The following is a 16,611-nucleotide window of genomic DNA, read 5'->3' on the forward strand; positions in this document are numbered from 1 at the left end:
TTGAATTTTGTCCATTCTAATCTACGCTCTGTGTTCCCTTCAGGATAAATGGGAAACGTTAGCCAACAGGGACAAGTCGGTGGAACTTTTCCAGTATGTCAGCCTGATGACCCTGGACAGCATTATGAAATGCGCCTTCAGTTGTAACAGCAACTGCCAGAATGACAAGTCAGTATTGACAGCTTATTTCGTCATATACAATGGTCACGGTGAGGGTCCTATGTCAACTGCAGAATTCTCTTCCTCTGCTATTTATTGCTTCATGGTCCTTAAATTCAGCCCTTAGTCACGTGACATTTAAAATAAAGCTATCAAAAATAAAAGAGGAAAACCCAGAATCAGTTTCAGTTTTTCCCGATCCTTTTTTTTTTTTGTAAATAGTTTTATTATTCCATGGATGCAGTTACAGAGATCATGAACAGTAACAATACAAAACAGAACATGTCCTCACAACTTTTACCAACAGTCTACTGACCTCCATGTTTTATTCTTTTATTTTATTACTTCCCTCCCCCACCCAAAATCCCTCCCTCCCTCTGCTTCTTGTTGCTTAGTCAGCACACAATCTAGATAGAGAGTTTTTCCCGATCCTACCTAAATTTACATTATCCAGACTGCAAAGGCCTCAAATACAAGTCTACCTACGCATCCAGCTTCTCCTTCATAGGAACACAGCTATGGAATGCAGTACCCAAAATATTAAAATCAACTCAGAACCATCTAAATTTCAGGAAATTACTGAAGACCACCCTGTTCAAGAAGGCCTACCTTCCTGGCTCAACCTAATTTACCGCTTCTTAGCTATGGCAAAATCCGTGGACCTTATCATTTTTTATTCACTCTTATTATCTCTGTTGTTCTACACGATACCTATACGTTTATTATGTTACTGTTACACTGTTTAATTGTATTTTACTGAACTGTAGTTTGCCGTACGGTCTTGTGTAAGCCACATTGACCCTACTACTAGTGGGAAAATGGGGGGTATAAATGTGTTAAAAATAAAATAAATTATGGGCCCTGTTTACTAAGCTACACTGTAGCCGCACTAACTTTTTAGCACGCGCTAACAGTAGAGACACGGATATGCATGTCTCTAGCATTAGCGTGCGCTAATTTTTAACACGCACCAAAATGTTAGCGTGCTTACAGTGCGGCTTAGTAAAAAAAAAATGGGATTAATCAATACTCAAAAAAAAAAAAACCTTGCTAAACCTTTTTATATCAAAAAATACAAAAACAGTTGCAATTTCAAAAACATGTATGCAGTAAGTGCACCCCTCCCCCCAAAACAGGGCTAGTTGAACATGATTTCTTGTTTTTATGCAAGACCAAAAAGCCCTACTTCGGATATTCTCCTGTGTTGGTGGATGTGATTTTTATGGGTGGGAAGATTCGATCTTCCCAGATGTTTCTAGATGAACTCACACCAGGAGAGCAAGTCTTCTCTCTGGGAGAAAGTTTGAACTGTAATAAAGATTTAGGTCTTTTTAACACCATCCCAATATTCATACGTATCCAGGGAAAAGATTGGAATGACAAAAGACCAAGGCCACGTATGAGAAAAGTAATTTATTAGCTTACCAATAGAGTATACGGAATTTAAAAATTTCTCATAGGAGTACAGTTTGCATATACAAAAGTATTAGCTAAAAACTGTCTCAGACATTTTTTTTTTGTACCCTGCGCTTTCCCACTCATGGCAGGCTCAGGTACTTATTTGTACCTGGGGCAATGGAGGGTTAAGTGACTTGTCCAGAGTCACAAGGAGCTGCCTGTGCCTGAAGTGGGAATTGAACTCAGTTCCTCAGGACCAAAGTCCACCACCCTAACCACTAGGCCACTCCTCGATTTACTAATCATGCTGCTACTTATATACCATTTCTATACAAAGCCCTTTCATAAGACATTACGTCATTCTTTTCACTCATCATCTTTTTCCCTTGTGTTGTACAGCCAGAAACTCCCTACTCCTTTGTCTATTACCTCATGTTCTGTTTCCTGAACTCCTGTGCACGTGCCATTCTAACTACAGTCTTGTCTGTCAGTTTGGTCAGCCTTCACCTTTAACAACATCCCTAGATCGATAACCGTGCTGCTATTTCTTCACAACCAGGGCTGCCGAGAGAGGGGCCAAACTTCCCCGGGCCCAGGCCTCCAAGGGGGGGGGGCAGCACCGGGGTCTCTCTCTCTCTTTGCTGCTCCTGACAGGACCCAGGTGATCGCGTCCTGAAAGGAGCAGGAGAGAAAAAACTCCGGCGCCGGGCCCCCCCCCCCTTGGAGGCTGGGGAGGACCCGAAGGAGCAGCAGATACAGCAGGCAGAAGAGATCTTCTTCGCGGTCGACTGCCACATTGCCTTCCAAGCGGCTGTTTTCCCCTCATGCGCGCATGCTCGGTTTTGAAACTGAGCATGCACGACCCGAGATAAAAAGCAGCCGCAGGGACAGGCCACGCGGCAGAACTGTGAAGGACGGAGTGGAAGAGAAGACTGTTCTGCTGGCGGGGCCTTGGGACCCCCGCCAGCCAAGGTATATCCAGTTGTGCAGGGCAGCAGTGATCCTGGGGGGGCGGGCCCGGTGGCGGCCCCGCCCCAGGCCTGGCTCGGTCTCTTGGTGGCCCTGGTTCCAACTACGTTACCCCTGCAAATGTATTTGTTAGATAATGTTAAATATGTTTTTTATGATCCTTCACAGCTTCTTTTCTTTTTGGAGGGTAAAGGGGCTGGCAGTGGCGTAGCAAGGGGGGGGGGCAGGAGGGGCGGTCCGCCCCGGGTGTCAGCTTGGGGGGGGGGTTCTCCCTGCCAGCTCCCCCCCTCGTGGCATCGACACCCCCCCCCCAGTGCCCACCCTCCTCCGTCCAACCAGCTCCCTACCTTTTAAAAAAATATCAGAATCCGAAGCGAGGCGCAGCGCCTCGCGCCTGCACGTAAAAGAAATGTGCACCGTCTCATCGGGCCTTGTCTCGCTCTGTCTGTCCCGCCCTTGCGGAAATAGGAAGTTGCGTCAGCGGAGGGCGAGACAAAGAGAGCAAGGGAAGGCCCGATGAGATGGTGCACATTTCTTTTACGTGGAGGCGCTGCGCCTCGCTTCGGATTCCGATATTTTTTTAAAGGTAGGGAGCTGGTTGGACGGAGGAGGGTGGGCACTGGGTCGGGGGGGGGTATGTCATCGTGCTGCACCCGGGGGGGGGGGGGTGCAACGGCGAACCGCCCCTCCCCGGGTGGCAGCCCACCTCGCTACGCCACTGGGGGCTGGTTCTGTTGGAATAGCGAAGCCTTCGTTTTACTGGACCTTTATAATGCTGGGACTACTCATAATGTTTTGTTACTTATTGATTGTATTTAGACCAGTTTTCTTTTCTCTCTAGTGTGGTCTAATTTCTTTCAAGTAGGAATGCTAATTAACTCCTGAATTATATTATATATTGGCATTTCTTAATTCATTTGCTTGTTTCCCTTGATACAATTTGTTTGTAACTGAAATTTAAAAAAAAGGAAAGAAATTACATTATATATAAAATCTAAAATCTTTAATGAATCCTAAAATTAAATAATTTACAATACGTACTATCTCTGTAGGCTCTCTGTACCTACTTCCTTCCAGCCTGGCCATATATCCCTCTTTCTAGTCCCCTTATCTTTTCCCCTTTTCCTTCTCATTCTCCTAGTCCAGGCTGACCCTCTTCCCTGATTTGCTCATGCTGGGGTCCTTTTACAAAGGCGAGCTGAAAAATGGGCTGCGGGAGTGTAGGTGCGTGTTTTGGGCGCACGCAGAATCATTTTTCAGCGCACCTGTAAAAAAAATGCCTTTGGGGTGGGGGTGGGGGGCTGAAAATGGACGTGCGGGAAAATGAAAATTGGCGCGCGTCCATTTTGGGTCTAAGACCTTACTGCCAGCCATTGACTTATTGGTAAAGTCTCACGCGGTAATGGTTAACGCGCATCCAAATGCCGATTAACCACCTGCGCGCCAGAAAATAAAAGCATTTTCTGACGCGTGTATCGGACACGTGTCAAAAATGAAATTACCACCCAGGCCACGCGGTAGCCGTGCGGTAACTCAGAATTGGCGCGCGTTGGGCGCGCATGGACACTTACGCTCCTTTGTAAAAAGACCCCCCCCCCTCCCGCCTCTATGAAGTTTTTAGGAATACGCTGCACCTAGCACCATCACTGGTAACGTCTTTGACTTTGCTTTCAGTATCAGCTCCTACATTCAAGCTGTCTCCGACCTTTCCTATCTGATTGTGCAGAGGACTCGCTTCTTCCCTTACCACAATAACCTCGTTTACCATCTCAGCCCCCACGGGTTCTGGTTCCGGAAAGCCTGCAGAGTGGCTCATGAGCATACAGGTATCTCGGAGTCCTTCACATTACCTCCATTATTTATTTATTTATTTGTTGCATTTGTATCCCACATTTCCCCACCTTTTTGCAGGCTCAATGTGGCTCGCGTTAAGCCGTAATGGCGAACGCCATTTCCGGAAAGAGAAATACAAAGTAGTATTACATTTAAAGTTCATAAATGTTGAAATAAATTATAAAGTAAGTTAGATAAGCAGTTCATTTCAGGCGTGAGAGATAAGGGGGTAATGCATTAACTTTCATTAGTGACAAATTGATTGAAGCAAACAGGTATAGAGAGTTCGATTTTGTCTGGTTCTGGTAGAGTTTTGATGTCAGGTCGTTTATGAAGGATCATTATGGTAAGTCTTTTTGAACAGGTTGGTCTTTAGTAATTTCCGGAAGGCTAATTATGACTAATTATGTGCATTCACTGGCTCCCTGTCCGCTTCCGTATACAGTTCAAACTTCTCTTACTGACCTTTAAGTGCATCCACTCTGCAGCCCCCCATTACCTCTCCGCTCTCATCTCTCCCTACATTCCTCCCCGTGAACTCCGCTCACTGGACAAATCTCTCTTGTCGTCCCCCTTCTCCTCCACTGCTAACTCCAGGCTTCGTTCCTTTTCTCTCGCAGCACCTAATGCCTGGAATAGACTTCCTGAGCCTCTACGTCTAGCTCCATCTCTACCTGTTTTCAAATCTATGCTGAAAACCCACCTTTTCACCGCTGCTTTTGGCTCCTAGCCACTACTCATTTGCCCCCCCCCCTTGTTCCTTGTCACCCAGTACTTCCCTCGCCCTTAATTGTCTGTGTGTGTTATTTTAGATTGTAAGCTCTATTGAGCGGGGACTGTCTCTCTCTGTGTCAGGTGTTCAGCGCTGCGTGCGTCTGGTAGCGCTATACAAATGCTAATAATAATAATTCTTTAGCATGCATTCAGTTTGTGCACCCTATTTATTAATGCGTTTTGGGGGTCCTTTTACTAAGGTGCGCTGAAAAATGGCCTGAGGTAGTATAGGTATGTTTGATTTGTCCTTGCCTTTCTCAGGGCACAGACCGTAGAAGTCTGCCCAGCTGTGTTTTGGGCGTGTGCAGAATCCTGTTTAGCGCACCTGCAAAAAAAAAAATGGCTTTTTAAAATTTTTTGCCGAAAATGGATGTGAAGCAAAACGAAAATTGCCACGCATCCGTTTTGGATCTGAGACCTTACCGCCAGCCATTGACCTAGCGGTAAGGTCTCACGCGGTAACCGGGCAGTAACGTATCTCTTTCCTGCCCCGAAGAGGTCACTAGACCACCAGGGCAGTAGAGTAAGGAAAGGGGGGGTGACGGGGAGGGGAGTGGAGAAGGGGTGACTGGGTGTGTGACAGGGGGGAGGGAAATATGTGAAAGAGGGCGGGGTGGGTGTGGTGGGGCGGGGAACGTGTCCACTTTTTGGGGGGGACCAAATATGGTAACCGTATCCCAGAGGCTCCCAGTAAGTCACTCCCAGGCACAGTGAGACAAGGGAGGCAGACCAGGCCCTAAGATCAAGGATCAAAGGCAGCTGTAAATAAAACTTTCAGCTCCTGCCGAACATTCGTAGGTAAGGCATTCCAAAGCACAGGTCCTGAAACCATAAACAACCAGTTTCGAACAGTTTGTAGGGCTATCTCCCGGGGGGAGGGGTCAACCAGAAGGTTCTGAGAAAAGGACCTAAGAGTCCGAGCAAGAAGATAGGAGACCAAAAGGTCTAACAGGTACTGCGGACATCCTGTGGAAAGAACCTTGTAAACTCAAGGTTATCCGAGAAGTGATAGGAAGCCAGTGTTCCTCCTGAAGTAATGGTGTGACATGTTCAAATCTCCTGGAACCAGTCAGCAGCTTAACAGCAAAATTTGGGGCTATCTGTAGGCGTCTATTATCCTAGCCCAAGAGTGTTCTTTTACAAGTCCTGAAAGCGTGCCAACAGTAGAATGAACCGGAGAGGTCTAGAGACTGCTCTGCCAAAGGACTTAAATGAGTTTGCTGCTTTGGCAACACGGTGAGCCAATCTTGGCTAATTCAGCGATCTCTCAATTTTATCATTTCTAACCCAGACAAAGTGATCCAGCAGAGGAAAGAAACCATTCAGAATGAAAAGGAACTGGAAAAGATCCAGCAAAAGAGACATTTGGATTTTCTGGACATTCTCCTGTGTGCCAGGGTACGTATCTAGTAGATGTGTATATCTTTCAGAACATTTTCAGCTGCAAACTAAGAGGTTGGTTTGGAGGGCATGCCCTACCACTAGGTGAACCTAGGGAGTCACGAGGGGCAGCAGAAAAGCCAGTAGAACCAGCCAGATGAAGCTGCATGGGTGGCTGAGATCCCCATACCCCAACAGCTGAAGAGAGAATTAGGTTGGCCAGGTAGGGTGGGGAAATCTTTGTCCTACAGCTGTCCACTATTCTTCCTTCTCTTATATGGGACAGTCCGAAGGTCCATCAGGCCTCGAATCCTGTTTCCAACAGTGGCCAATCCAGGTCACAAGTACCTGACAAGATCCCAAAAGAGTAAACAGATTTTATATTGCTTATCCTAGAAAAAAGCAGTGGATTTTCCCAAGTCCATCTTAATAATGGCTTATGGACTTTTTCTTTTAGGAAATTATCCAAATCTTTTTTTTAAACCTTGTTAAGCTAACTGCTTTTACCCCATTCTCTGGCAATGAGTTCTAGAGTTTTAAGGTCAGATCCCAAGAGCACGTTCAAAGCATATGGTAGCACTACCAGCACTTCCTAATGCTCGTTTGATGCGTTGCAACATCGGTGCCAGGAAACGCTAGCCTTGCAATCATATATTTTTGAATGTGGTCACGGTGCTGGCCTTAAAGAGGAGGAAGAATAGCAAGAAAGTTGGGTTGTAAGACAGAGGGGCAAAAGGGTGGGCACAAGGCTGATTTACTGGTCCTGTCAAAGAACTTCTGTGGGATGGCCACGCTCAATCCTCCCACAGAAGACCCCCGATGATCAAATCAAATAGCATACGCAAATTTGCACACTATAAGTTTTGATCATGAAGGCTTTGATCCCCCATGCTGTTCCGGCGCTAATTTTCCAGCGCTATTCAGAACAGTACAGGGGATTTGATCACAGTGTTGAAGTACACTTATTTTTCAAAATGATAAAAGGGAATGGAACGACTTCCCTATAAGGAAAGGCTGAGAAGGTTCGGGCTCTTCAGCTTGGAGAAAAGGCGGCTGAGGGGTGATATGATAGAAGTCTACAAGATAATGAGCGGAATAGAGTGGACAGATGTGAAGCGTTTGTTTACACTTTCAAACAACAACAAAACCAGGGGACACAAGATGAAGCTGGAATATGGTAGATTTAAAACAAATAGGAGAAAGTTTTTCTTTACTCAGCGTGTAGTTGGACTCTGGAACTCGTTGCCGGAGAATGTGGTGGCAGCGGCTGGCCTTACGGAGTTTAAGGGGGGATTGGACAGATTCCTGAAGGAAAAGTCCATCGAGCATTATTAATTTTTTTTTCTGGGAGGGTTGCCAGATTCTTGAAGCCTGGATTGGCCGCTGTCAGAGACAGGATACTGGGCTTGATGGACCCTTGGTCTTTTCCCAGTAGGGCGGTGCTTATCTCTATATATAAAAGGCACCACCAACGTTCTAAATGAAGCCTCCAGCCGGAAGTGTGAAGGGGGAGAGATATCCGGTTTCCCCATGAGTGTCTGCCCCGCCCTCGCTCTCTCTATAACACAAACAGTGAAGGAAAACACAGCAAAGCACGAAATCAAATCGCTCTCTCTGTAACAGTGAAGGACTCAGAGGGGGGAGGGGAGAGAGGGCAGAAGCCCTCACTATCTCTGTAACACAAACACAGCAGGAAACTTAACACTGAAGGACTCGACTCCGAGGGGGGAGGGGACAGAGAGGACAGACAGCACAGGGGAAGGGAGAGAGGGCAGAGGGCAGGGACACACACACTCCCACATGCACACAGAAGAAAACCATGCTAGCCTCCGTTTCATTTGCATCAGAAGCGGGGCTTTTTTACTAGTGTGCTTATAATTGTGCTGTGCATAAGGCACTGAAAATGCGTATTGTAGCATTTTTGTGAAAATCAGCTCAACACGGTGTGCTTCTGTCCACTCATACATTGGTGGGAGCTGCTATGGGAGTTTTTAACCCCTTTTGACAGTGTGTTCTTATTTACCCAGGATGAGAACGGCGAAGGCCTCTCCAGTAAGGATCTCCGTGCTGAGGTGGACACCTTCATGTTTGAGGGTCACGATACCACAGCCAGTGGCATCTCCTGGATCTTGTACTGCTTGGCCAAGTACCCAGAGCACCAGGAAAAATGCAGGGAGGAAATCCAAGAGATTCTGGGGGATCGTGACACGGTGGAATGGTGAGACAAATGGCTGCTTTAATCTGTCTGATTCCCCAAGAGGACTCCCTGCATGATAGAAAGAGGGAAAAACACTTGTTGCCTCTTTCTATAACCTTTCGCTCGTAAATGTGTCATTTGCGAGCTAAATTATAGGGGTCGATATTCAGCCCACAGAGGTAAGCAGCTGGGCTAAGCCCGGTATTGAATGCCTGGGCAAGTGCAGATCCTGGCGTTAAATATCCAGGTAAGACTGCCGACCTGGCTGTTAACCAGGCGCAGGCCATTATTTGGACTGGTGCTCAGTTAACTCGCCACTTACAGTTACAACAGCTATTTTGTCTTCCTAAATTTATGTGGTTACTTAGCCAGTTAGCAGACCTAGAAAGGGATACGATAGAAGTCTACAAGATAATGAGCGGAGTACAGCGGACAGATGTGAAGCGTTTGTTTACACTTTCAAACAACAACAAAACCAGGGGACACAAGATGAAGCTAGAATATGGTAGATTTAAAGCAAATAGGAGAGAGGTTTTCTTTACTCAGCGTGTGGTTGGACTCTGGAACTCGTTGCCGGAGAATGTGGTGACAGCAGCTGGCCTTACGGAGTTTAAGGGGGGTTTGGACAGATTCCTGAGGGAAAAGTCCATTGAACATTTAAAAAAAACAAAATTTTTTTTTTTTTTTTTGGGGTGGGGGGGGGGGGGGGGGTTGCCAGGTTTTTGAAGTCTGGATTGGCTGCTGTCGGAGACAGGATACTACTACTACTACTACTATTTAGCATTTCTATAGCGCTACAAGGCGTACGCAGCGCTGCACAAACATAGAAGAAAGACAGTCCCTGCTCAAAGAGCTTACAATCTAATAGACAAAAAAATAAAGTAATCAAATCAATTAATATGTACAGGAAGGAGGAGAGGAGGGTAGGTGGAGGCGAGTGGTTACAAGTGGTTACGAGTCAAAAGCAATGTTAAAGAGGTGGGCTTTCAGTCTAGATTTAAAGGTGGCCAAGGATGGGGCAAGACGTAGGGGCTCAGGATACTGGGCTTGATGGACCCTTGGTCTTTTCCCAGTATGGCGGTGCTTATGTGGTAAGCTAACCACCTTTACCACATTCTCTTGCAAGGCATTCCAGAGTTTAATTACACATTGAGTGAAGAAACATTTTTCTCTGATTTCTTCTGCTAATTCCTATTGTCTGGGCTAGTGGTTCCCAAACGTCTTCTGAGGGAGCCCACAGTCTGTTGGGTTTTCAGGATATCTGCAATGAATATTCATGAGCTACATTTGTGTGCATGACCTCCCATCACCTACAGATTTCTCTTGATTACCGGACTGGTGGAACAGGTTTGGGAACCGCTGCTCTAGGCCATTTCTGAGGTGGGGCTGCAGTTTATCTATTGCTTAGCTCCACCCAGGGATTAGTTTCTTTTTCTTGCTCTGGATGTTTTTTTACAACTTGATTTTTACCCTCCAGGTTCTGGCTGTGTTTCCTTGCTTATTTATTTAGATTTAGCTCACACCTCTTTCAGTGTAGTTCAAGATGACTTTCATTCAGGTAAGAGTAGGTATTTCCCTGTCCTGGAAGGGGTAGGGGAGAGGCTTAATGTATACCTGAGTGCTTTTCAGCCCACTGCTTTAACCACTATGCAATTCCTCCACTGTCATCAGCTGGTCAATAATCACCCCATCCCAGCAATTGCATTAATCTAAATACTACTACTACTACTTAACATTTCTAGAGCGCTACTAGGGTTACGCAGCGCTGTACAATTTAACATAGAGGGACGGTCCCTGCTCAAAGAGCTTACAATCTAAGAGACAAATGAACGGTCAGTCCGATAGGGGCGGTCAAAATGGGGCAGTCTGGATTTACTGAACGGTAAGAGTTAGGTGCCAAATGCAGCATTGAAGAGGTGGGCTTTAAGCAAAGACTTGAAGATGGGCAGGGAGGGGGCTTGGCGTAAGGGCTCAGGAAGGTTGTTCCAAGCATAGGGTGAGGCGAGGGTGGAGGAGTGGCCTAGTGGTTAGAGTACCGCTCATGCAATCCAGAGGGGGCCAGTTCAAATCCCACTGCTGCTCTTTGTGATCTTGGGCAAGTCACTTAACCCTCCATTTCCTCAGGTACAAACTGAGATTGTGAGCCCTCCTGGGACAGAGAAATATCCAGAGTACCTGAATGTAACTCACCTTGAGCTACTACTGAAAAAGGTGTGAGCAAAATCTAAATAAATAAATAAACAACTACCTTTTCGCTTCTTATTGGCCACCAATCCAGCGGCTTTGTGATTAACGATCATTGTCTCTTCTTGTTCTTGAGATGTTTTCGGCTCTTTTGCCTCCAAGGCTGTGAACCGATTCATCAGTTCAACAGAAGACGGAGTTGGAGGGTTGGTTTTTGTAGGTCTGGTGACTTGTGTCCAGCTGTCCTCTTTCTGCACAAAGATCTTCTGTCCCTTTGCTGGAGATCCCCCAATGTTTCAACATGCATCTCTGGGCTGAATTTCTGGTTATCGCAGATGCTTCTTAGTTTTGCCACCTCCTCTCTTAATTCTTGTACTTCTTTCCTGATAGATTCAATGTGGATACATATATCTCATGAAACCAGAATCTTGCCTTGGACCAAGCTTTCAGTTTGGACAGAGGCAATAGCTGTAACGAGAGCTGCAATTTTAGGGGCACAGTGTTGCTTTGCCTTATTTCAAGTGTAGGAGCTTTTTGTGCCTGTGGATCAAAGGAAATGAAGATGCTACCAAGTCCCAACTCTTTTTTTTTTTTTTTTTTAATACCTGTTCTGAGGGATTTAGGAAGCAGATAGATTTATTGGGAGATAGGTAGAAACTTGTTCAGATTTGTTCTGTGGCTGTAGTTCAGTGCACTTCCTTGTCTATTAATGGGAACAATTTTAAGGGAAAGAGAAGGTAAATTAGTATCCTTCTAGTAGAGGTATATAAAAGAGTAACAAACTAGTGTACATTATTATTATTATTTGTTGCATTTGTATCCCACATTTTTTCCACCTGTTTGCAGGCTCAATGTGGCTTACGTTGTTCCGTCATGGCGATCGCCATTCCGGAGTGAGAGATACAAATGGTATTACATTAAAGATCATGATTGACGTGGAGGGACATAATCGAACGAAAACGTCTATCTCCATGGGCATTTATCTCCAAGAACGGGTCCGTGAAGGGGCGGACCGAACCGTATTTTCGCAAAAAATAGACGTCCATGTTTTATTCGACAATTTGTGAGCTGGGCGTTTTTGTTTTTCAGCGATAATGGAAAATGAAAGCGCCCAGCTCAAAAACGAATAAATCCAAGGCATTTGTTCGTGGGAGGGGCCAGGAGTCGTAGTGCACTGGTCCCCCTCACATGCCAGGACACCAACCGGGCACCCTAGGGGGCACTTTTACAAAAAAAACCAAAAAGGTAAAAGAGCTCCCAGGTGCATAGCACCCTTCCCTTGGGTGTTGAGCCCCCCAAATCCCCCTCAAAACCCACCGCCCACAAGTCTACACCATTACTATAGCCCTAAGGGGTGAAGGGGGGCACCTACATGTGGGTACAGTGGGTTTGGGGGGCGGTGTGGAGGGCTCCCATTTACCAGCACAAGTGTAACAGGTGGGGGGGATGGGCCTGGGTCTACCTGCCTGACGTCCACTGCACCCCCTAATAACTGCTCCAGTGACCTGCATACTGCTGCCAGGGAGGTTGGTATGACATTTGAGGGTGAACATAAAAAGTTGTGAAACGGCATATTTTTGTGGTGGGAGGGGGTTTGTGACCACTGGGGGAGTCAGGGGAGGTCATCCCCGACTCCCTCCAGTGGTCATCTGGTCATTTAGGGCACTTTTTGGGGCCCTTTTCGTGGAAAAACAGGGTCCAGGAAAAGTGCCCTAAATTCTTGCTAAAAACGCATATTTATTTTCCATTATTGGCGAAAGGCGCCTATCTCTGATCGGCCGATAACCACGCCCCAGTTCCGCCTTCACCACGCCTTTGACACGCCCCCATCAACTTTGTCTGCATCCACGACGGAGTGCAGTTGAAAACGTCCAAATTCGGCTTTCGATTATACCGCTTTATTCGTTTTTGTGAGATAAACGTCTATCTCCCGATTTGGGTCGCAATATAGGCGTTTTTCTTTTTCAATTATAAGCTGGATAGTAGATTAAGCAGTCAAGTATAAAGAGTTCATATTAGGAATAAGAGAGAGTGTGGTATTTCGTTGAAAGTTCATTCATGGTAGAGTAGGCTTTGGTAGTCGAGTATAGAGAGTTAGGTCGCATTCAATTCAGGCTTGCGTTTCATTGTCTGGAATTAGGATTGATCATTGTGGTATGCCTTGTTGAACAGGTAGGTCTTCAGTGATCTCCAAAAGTTAGTTAGGTCGCGTATTTTTTTCATGGCGAGTGGTAATGCATTCCATAGCTGCGTGCTTATGTAGGAGAAGCTGGATGCATATGTTAATTTGTACTTTAATCCTTTGCAGCTGGAGTAATGGAGGTTCAGGAATGTGCGTGCTGATCTTTTAGTGTTCCTGGGTGGTAAGTCTATGAGGTCTGACATGTAGACCGGGGCCTCTCCGTAAATAATTTTATGAACCAAAGTGCAAATTTTGAATGTAGTACGTTCCTTTTAATCTAAAAACAGGAATGGCACCTGATCCAAATTCAGAAGGCTGGAGAGTTACTGCAGTCAGAAATGATATGCTTTCAAAAAAAAAAAACAGATGCAGTTAGGCTAGAACGATTCTTTAAGTTACAAATCATTATTCCACCCAGAAGAGATGTTCCTGATACTGGAGTTTTTTAATTGTACATTCTGTGCCTCACATAGAACTAACCCTTGTTCTGCATTTCTTTCAGGGATGACCTCAGTAAGATGACCCACACCACAATGTTTATCAAGGAATGTCTCCGCCTTTACCCACCGGTCCCTGGAATATCCCGTGAGCTCACCAAACCTATCACCTTCTTTGACGGGCGCTCCGTCCCTGCAGGTTGGTTTGATCTTATTAATCCTTATCTATAGCAGGTGAAACTGAAACTACTGTCTGATCCGAGAGAGGTTCTCTCCTGAGATAATGGCGATTCTGATTTCTATCTTTTCCTGATTTTTTTTTTTCAATATACATTGGTTTATTTTTCAGGTCTGAATGCACTTAATTATCACTGTCACAATTCATGTATTTGACTTGTCATGACAACGAGGCCACAGAGAATATCAATAACGGCACTGCAGACGCACGGAAGATGCTGATGCAGAAAGCCACGCGGTACAACTGCGGCTGGATGGTGTGATTAGTGAGAAAATATTCTGCGAGAAAGGTGGTGGAGATGAAAACGGTAACGGAATTCAAACATGCGTAGGATAAACACAAAGGAATGCTTTTTAGAAGGAATGGATCCACGGAATCTTAGCGGAGATTAGGTGGCAACGCCAGTAATTGGGAAGCAAAACCAGTTCCAGTGCTAGGCAGACTTCTATGGTCTACGCCCTCATCATAACTGAATAGATATGGATAAGCTGGAGTGTACATTTTAAGAGGCTTCGACGTTAGCTTCAGAACTTTTAGTACAAGAAGAGTGTTGGGCCGACTTTTATGGTCTGTGCCTTGAGAATGGCATGGACAAATCAAACTCGGGTATAAAGTATCACATACTGTACCATGTAAAATGAGTTTATCTTGTTGGGCAGACTGGATGGACCGTACAGGTCTTTATCTGCTGTCATTTACTATGTTACTAGTTGGGATTCTACATGGAATGTTGCTACTAACTGGGATTCCGGAATCTTGTAACTCTTTAGGATTCCAGAATCTTCAGAACCTTTAGTACAAGAAGAGTGCAGGGCAGACATCTAGGTCTGTGCCCTGAGAATGGCAAGGACAAATCAAACTCAGGTATAAAGTATCACATAAATGAGTTTATCTTGTTGGGCAGACTGGATGGACCGTTCAGGTCTTTATCTGCTGTCATTTACTATGTTAGCATGCAGTCATTGCTTAAAGCTTGGCTGTTTTTGTTGGGGGGGGGGCATATTAATACTTTGTGGGTTGTTTTCAGTGCTATCTTGGCCTACTCTTATACTTAGCCTCTTCCAGATCTTTCAGCATGACTGTCCCTTTTTTTAAGAACATACTACCTCTTGCATTCTGTTTTGAAGTCTCTGGTTGTGTGTTGTCATTCTATGCTTCCCTCTTCCCCTTGTTTTCTACCTTCTCCTGTGTCTTTGTTTGGCCACCTAGGGCTAAAAGGTGGCCTGTGATATCCCCAGTACGGGTCTTTCCTGCACGCTAAGGCCACTTTTAACGCTGCTGGGAAATGGCCGATTTTTTTTCTATTTCTGCAATAATGGCCATGCGTTAATTTTCCCATTAGTGCGTGAGCACTTACCGACACCTATAATGTAGGCAGAAAAGGCTCATGTTCTAACCACGTACTAATTGGTGCCGTAACCGATTAGCACGGAACATGCCTACTCGCTGCCCCCAGACCTGACCCAGTGCTAAAAACTAATAATTATTTTGTAGCACGTAGGTATCACGCACATGTGCAAAAAGTACTTTAGGATGGCTGAGCACACCTTTAGCTAGTGAATTTTATCCTGCGGTAAGCACACGTTAACGCTTGCCGCATCTTATGAAAAGGACTCCTTAACGTCGATTCTTTGTTGAATATTATGCTGTTGATTTTATGGTTTTGTTCTGTGACTTTATTAGAATATTTTCCCTCATGATGACTTTTTGAATGTGTGGTTTATCAATTCTACACATAAATAGAACGAGTATTCCTCATTACGTTCTCTTTAGTGGTTAACTGAACCAGAGAATCTTTCACGTTTTCACTGCAAAAAAAATGATTAAGCCACAGATTATTCAGGTATCTATTATAACAAAAGGCATGAGGAACAGGGAACTTATAAATTACTTTGATGTTAATTTGAGAATGTGATAATGGTGGTTAATTTATCTGGGTTTAAAAAAGATTTGGACAAGTTCCTGGAGGAAAAGTCCGTAGTCCGCTATTGAGATAGACATGGGGGAAGCCGCTGCTTGCCCTGGGATTGGTAGCATGAAATGTTCCTAGAGATTCTGCCTGGAATCTTATTACTCTTTAGGACTCCAGAATCTTGCTGTTCTTTGGGGTTCTACATGGAATGTTGCTACTCTTTGGGGTTCTACATGGAATGTTGCTACTCTTTGGGTTTCTGCCAGGTACTTGTGACCAGGATTGGCCACTGCTGGAAGCAGGATACTAGTCTGACCCAGTATGGCTATTCTTATGTTCTTATCAATCCTTTGGCCATGTGAAGAGCTTGATTAATTATATATTTCAGAGGTATATTACTTTATTGCAAAACCACTTGTAAGCCAGTATATTTGACTGTAATGACCATATCAAATCACTGTAGTAATTACAGTTGTCTTAAACTAACCTCATCACATCACCACATAAAAACCAGGGTGGGTTAGATATACTCCATGAGGGCCATCCAAGAAACTGCTTTAAATTCCTCTTGTCATTTTTAAACATAAATGCCTTTGGTAAAACTAAACATATTTTGCTGCTCAGATCAGACAACCAAATAACTTGTTCAAATGCTGCTGCCATTTTAAAGGGGACAAATACTGAAAACTAACGGTCAAAGAACAGAAAGATTGTTTATGATCTAGTTTGATTATTGCAGATCAACATGGACACCACCGTAGGAAAGTGTGAATCACAAAATTGCCCGTTTGCTGGTGTGGAGAGGAATACCTGGCGGGGGGGGGTTGCATATTTAGGTGTGGACTGGTATTGTTAGATGCCACTGAGGGTATTATACTGGGCATGGCATAATAGATGGTATCTTTTTTTTTTGGGGGGGGGGATTCCCCACTTGTCAAGCACTGGCTT

At 45.0% G+C, this 16,611-nt stretch overlaps 1 protein-coding gene across 1 annotated transcript in view; it reads left to right on the top strand.

The window, feature by feature from the left end:
- Positions 1–16,611, top strand: part of LOC115471794 (cytochrome P450 4B1-like) — a 48,235-nt gene that overhangs the window by 18,512 nt on the left and 13,112 nt on the right. Inside the window, exons 5-9 of the mRNA XM_030205628.1 lie at positions 44–168; positions 4,201–4,352; positions 6,425–6,531; positions 8,541–8,731; positions 13,579–13,712. Coding sequence (XP_030061488.1) covers positions 44–168; positions 4,201–4,352; positions 6,425–6,531; positions 8,541–8,731; positions 13,579–13,712 — 709 coding nt within the window. The remainder of the gene's footprint in view (positions 1–43; positions 169–4,200; positions 4,353–6,424; positions 6,532–8,540; positions 8,732–13,578; positions 13,713–16,611) is intronic.

The sequence above is a fragment of the Microcaecilia unicolor genome, chromosome 6, assembly GCF_901765095.1.
Source record: "Microcaecilia unicolor chromosome 6, aMicUni1.1, whole genome shotgun sequence".
NCBI lineage: Eukaryota > Metazoa > Chordata > Amphibia > Gymnophiona > Siphonopidae > Microcaecilia > Microcaecilia unicolor.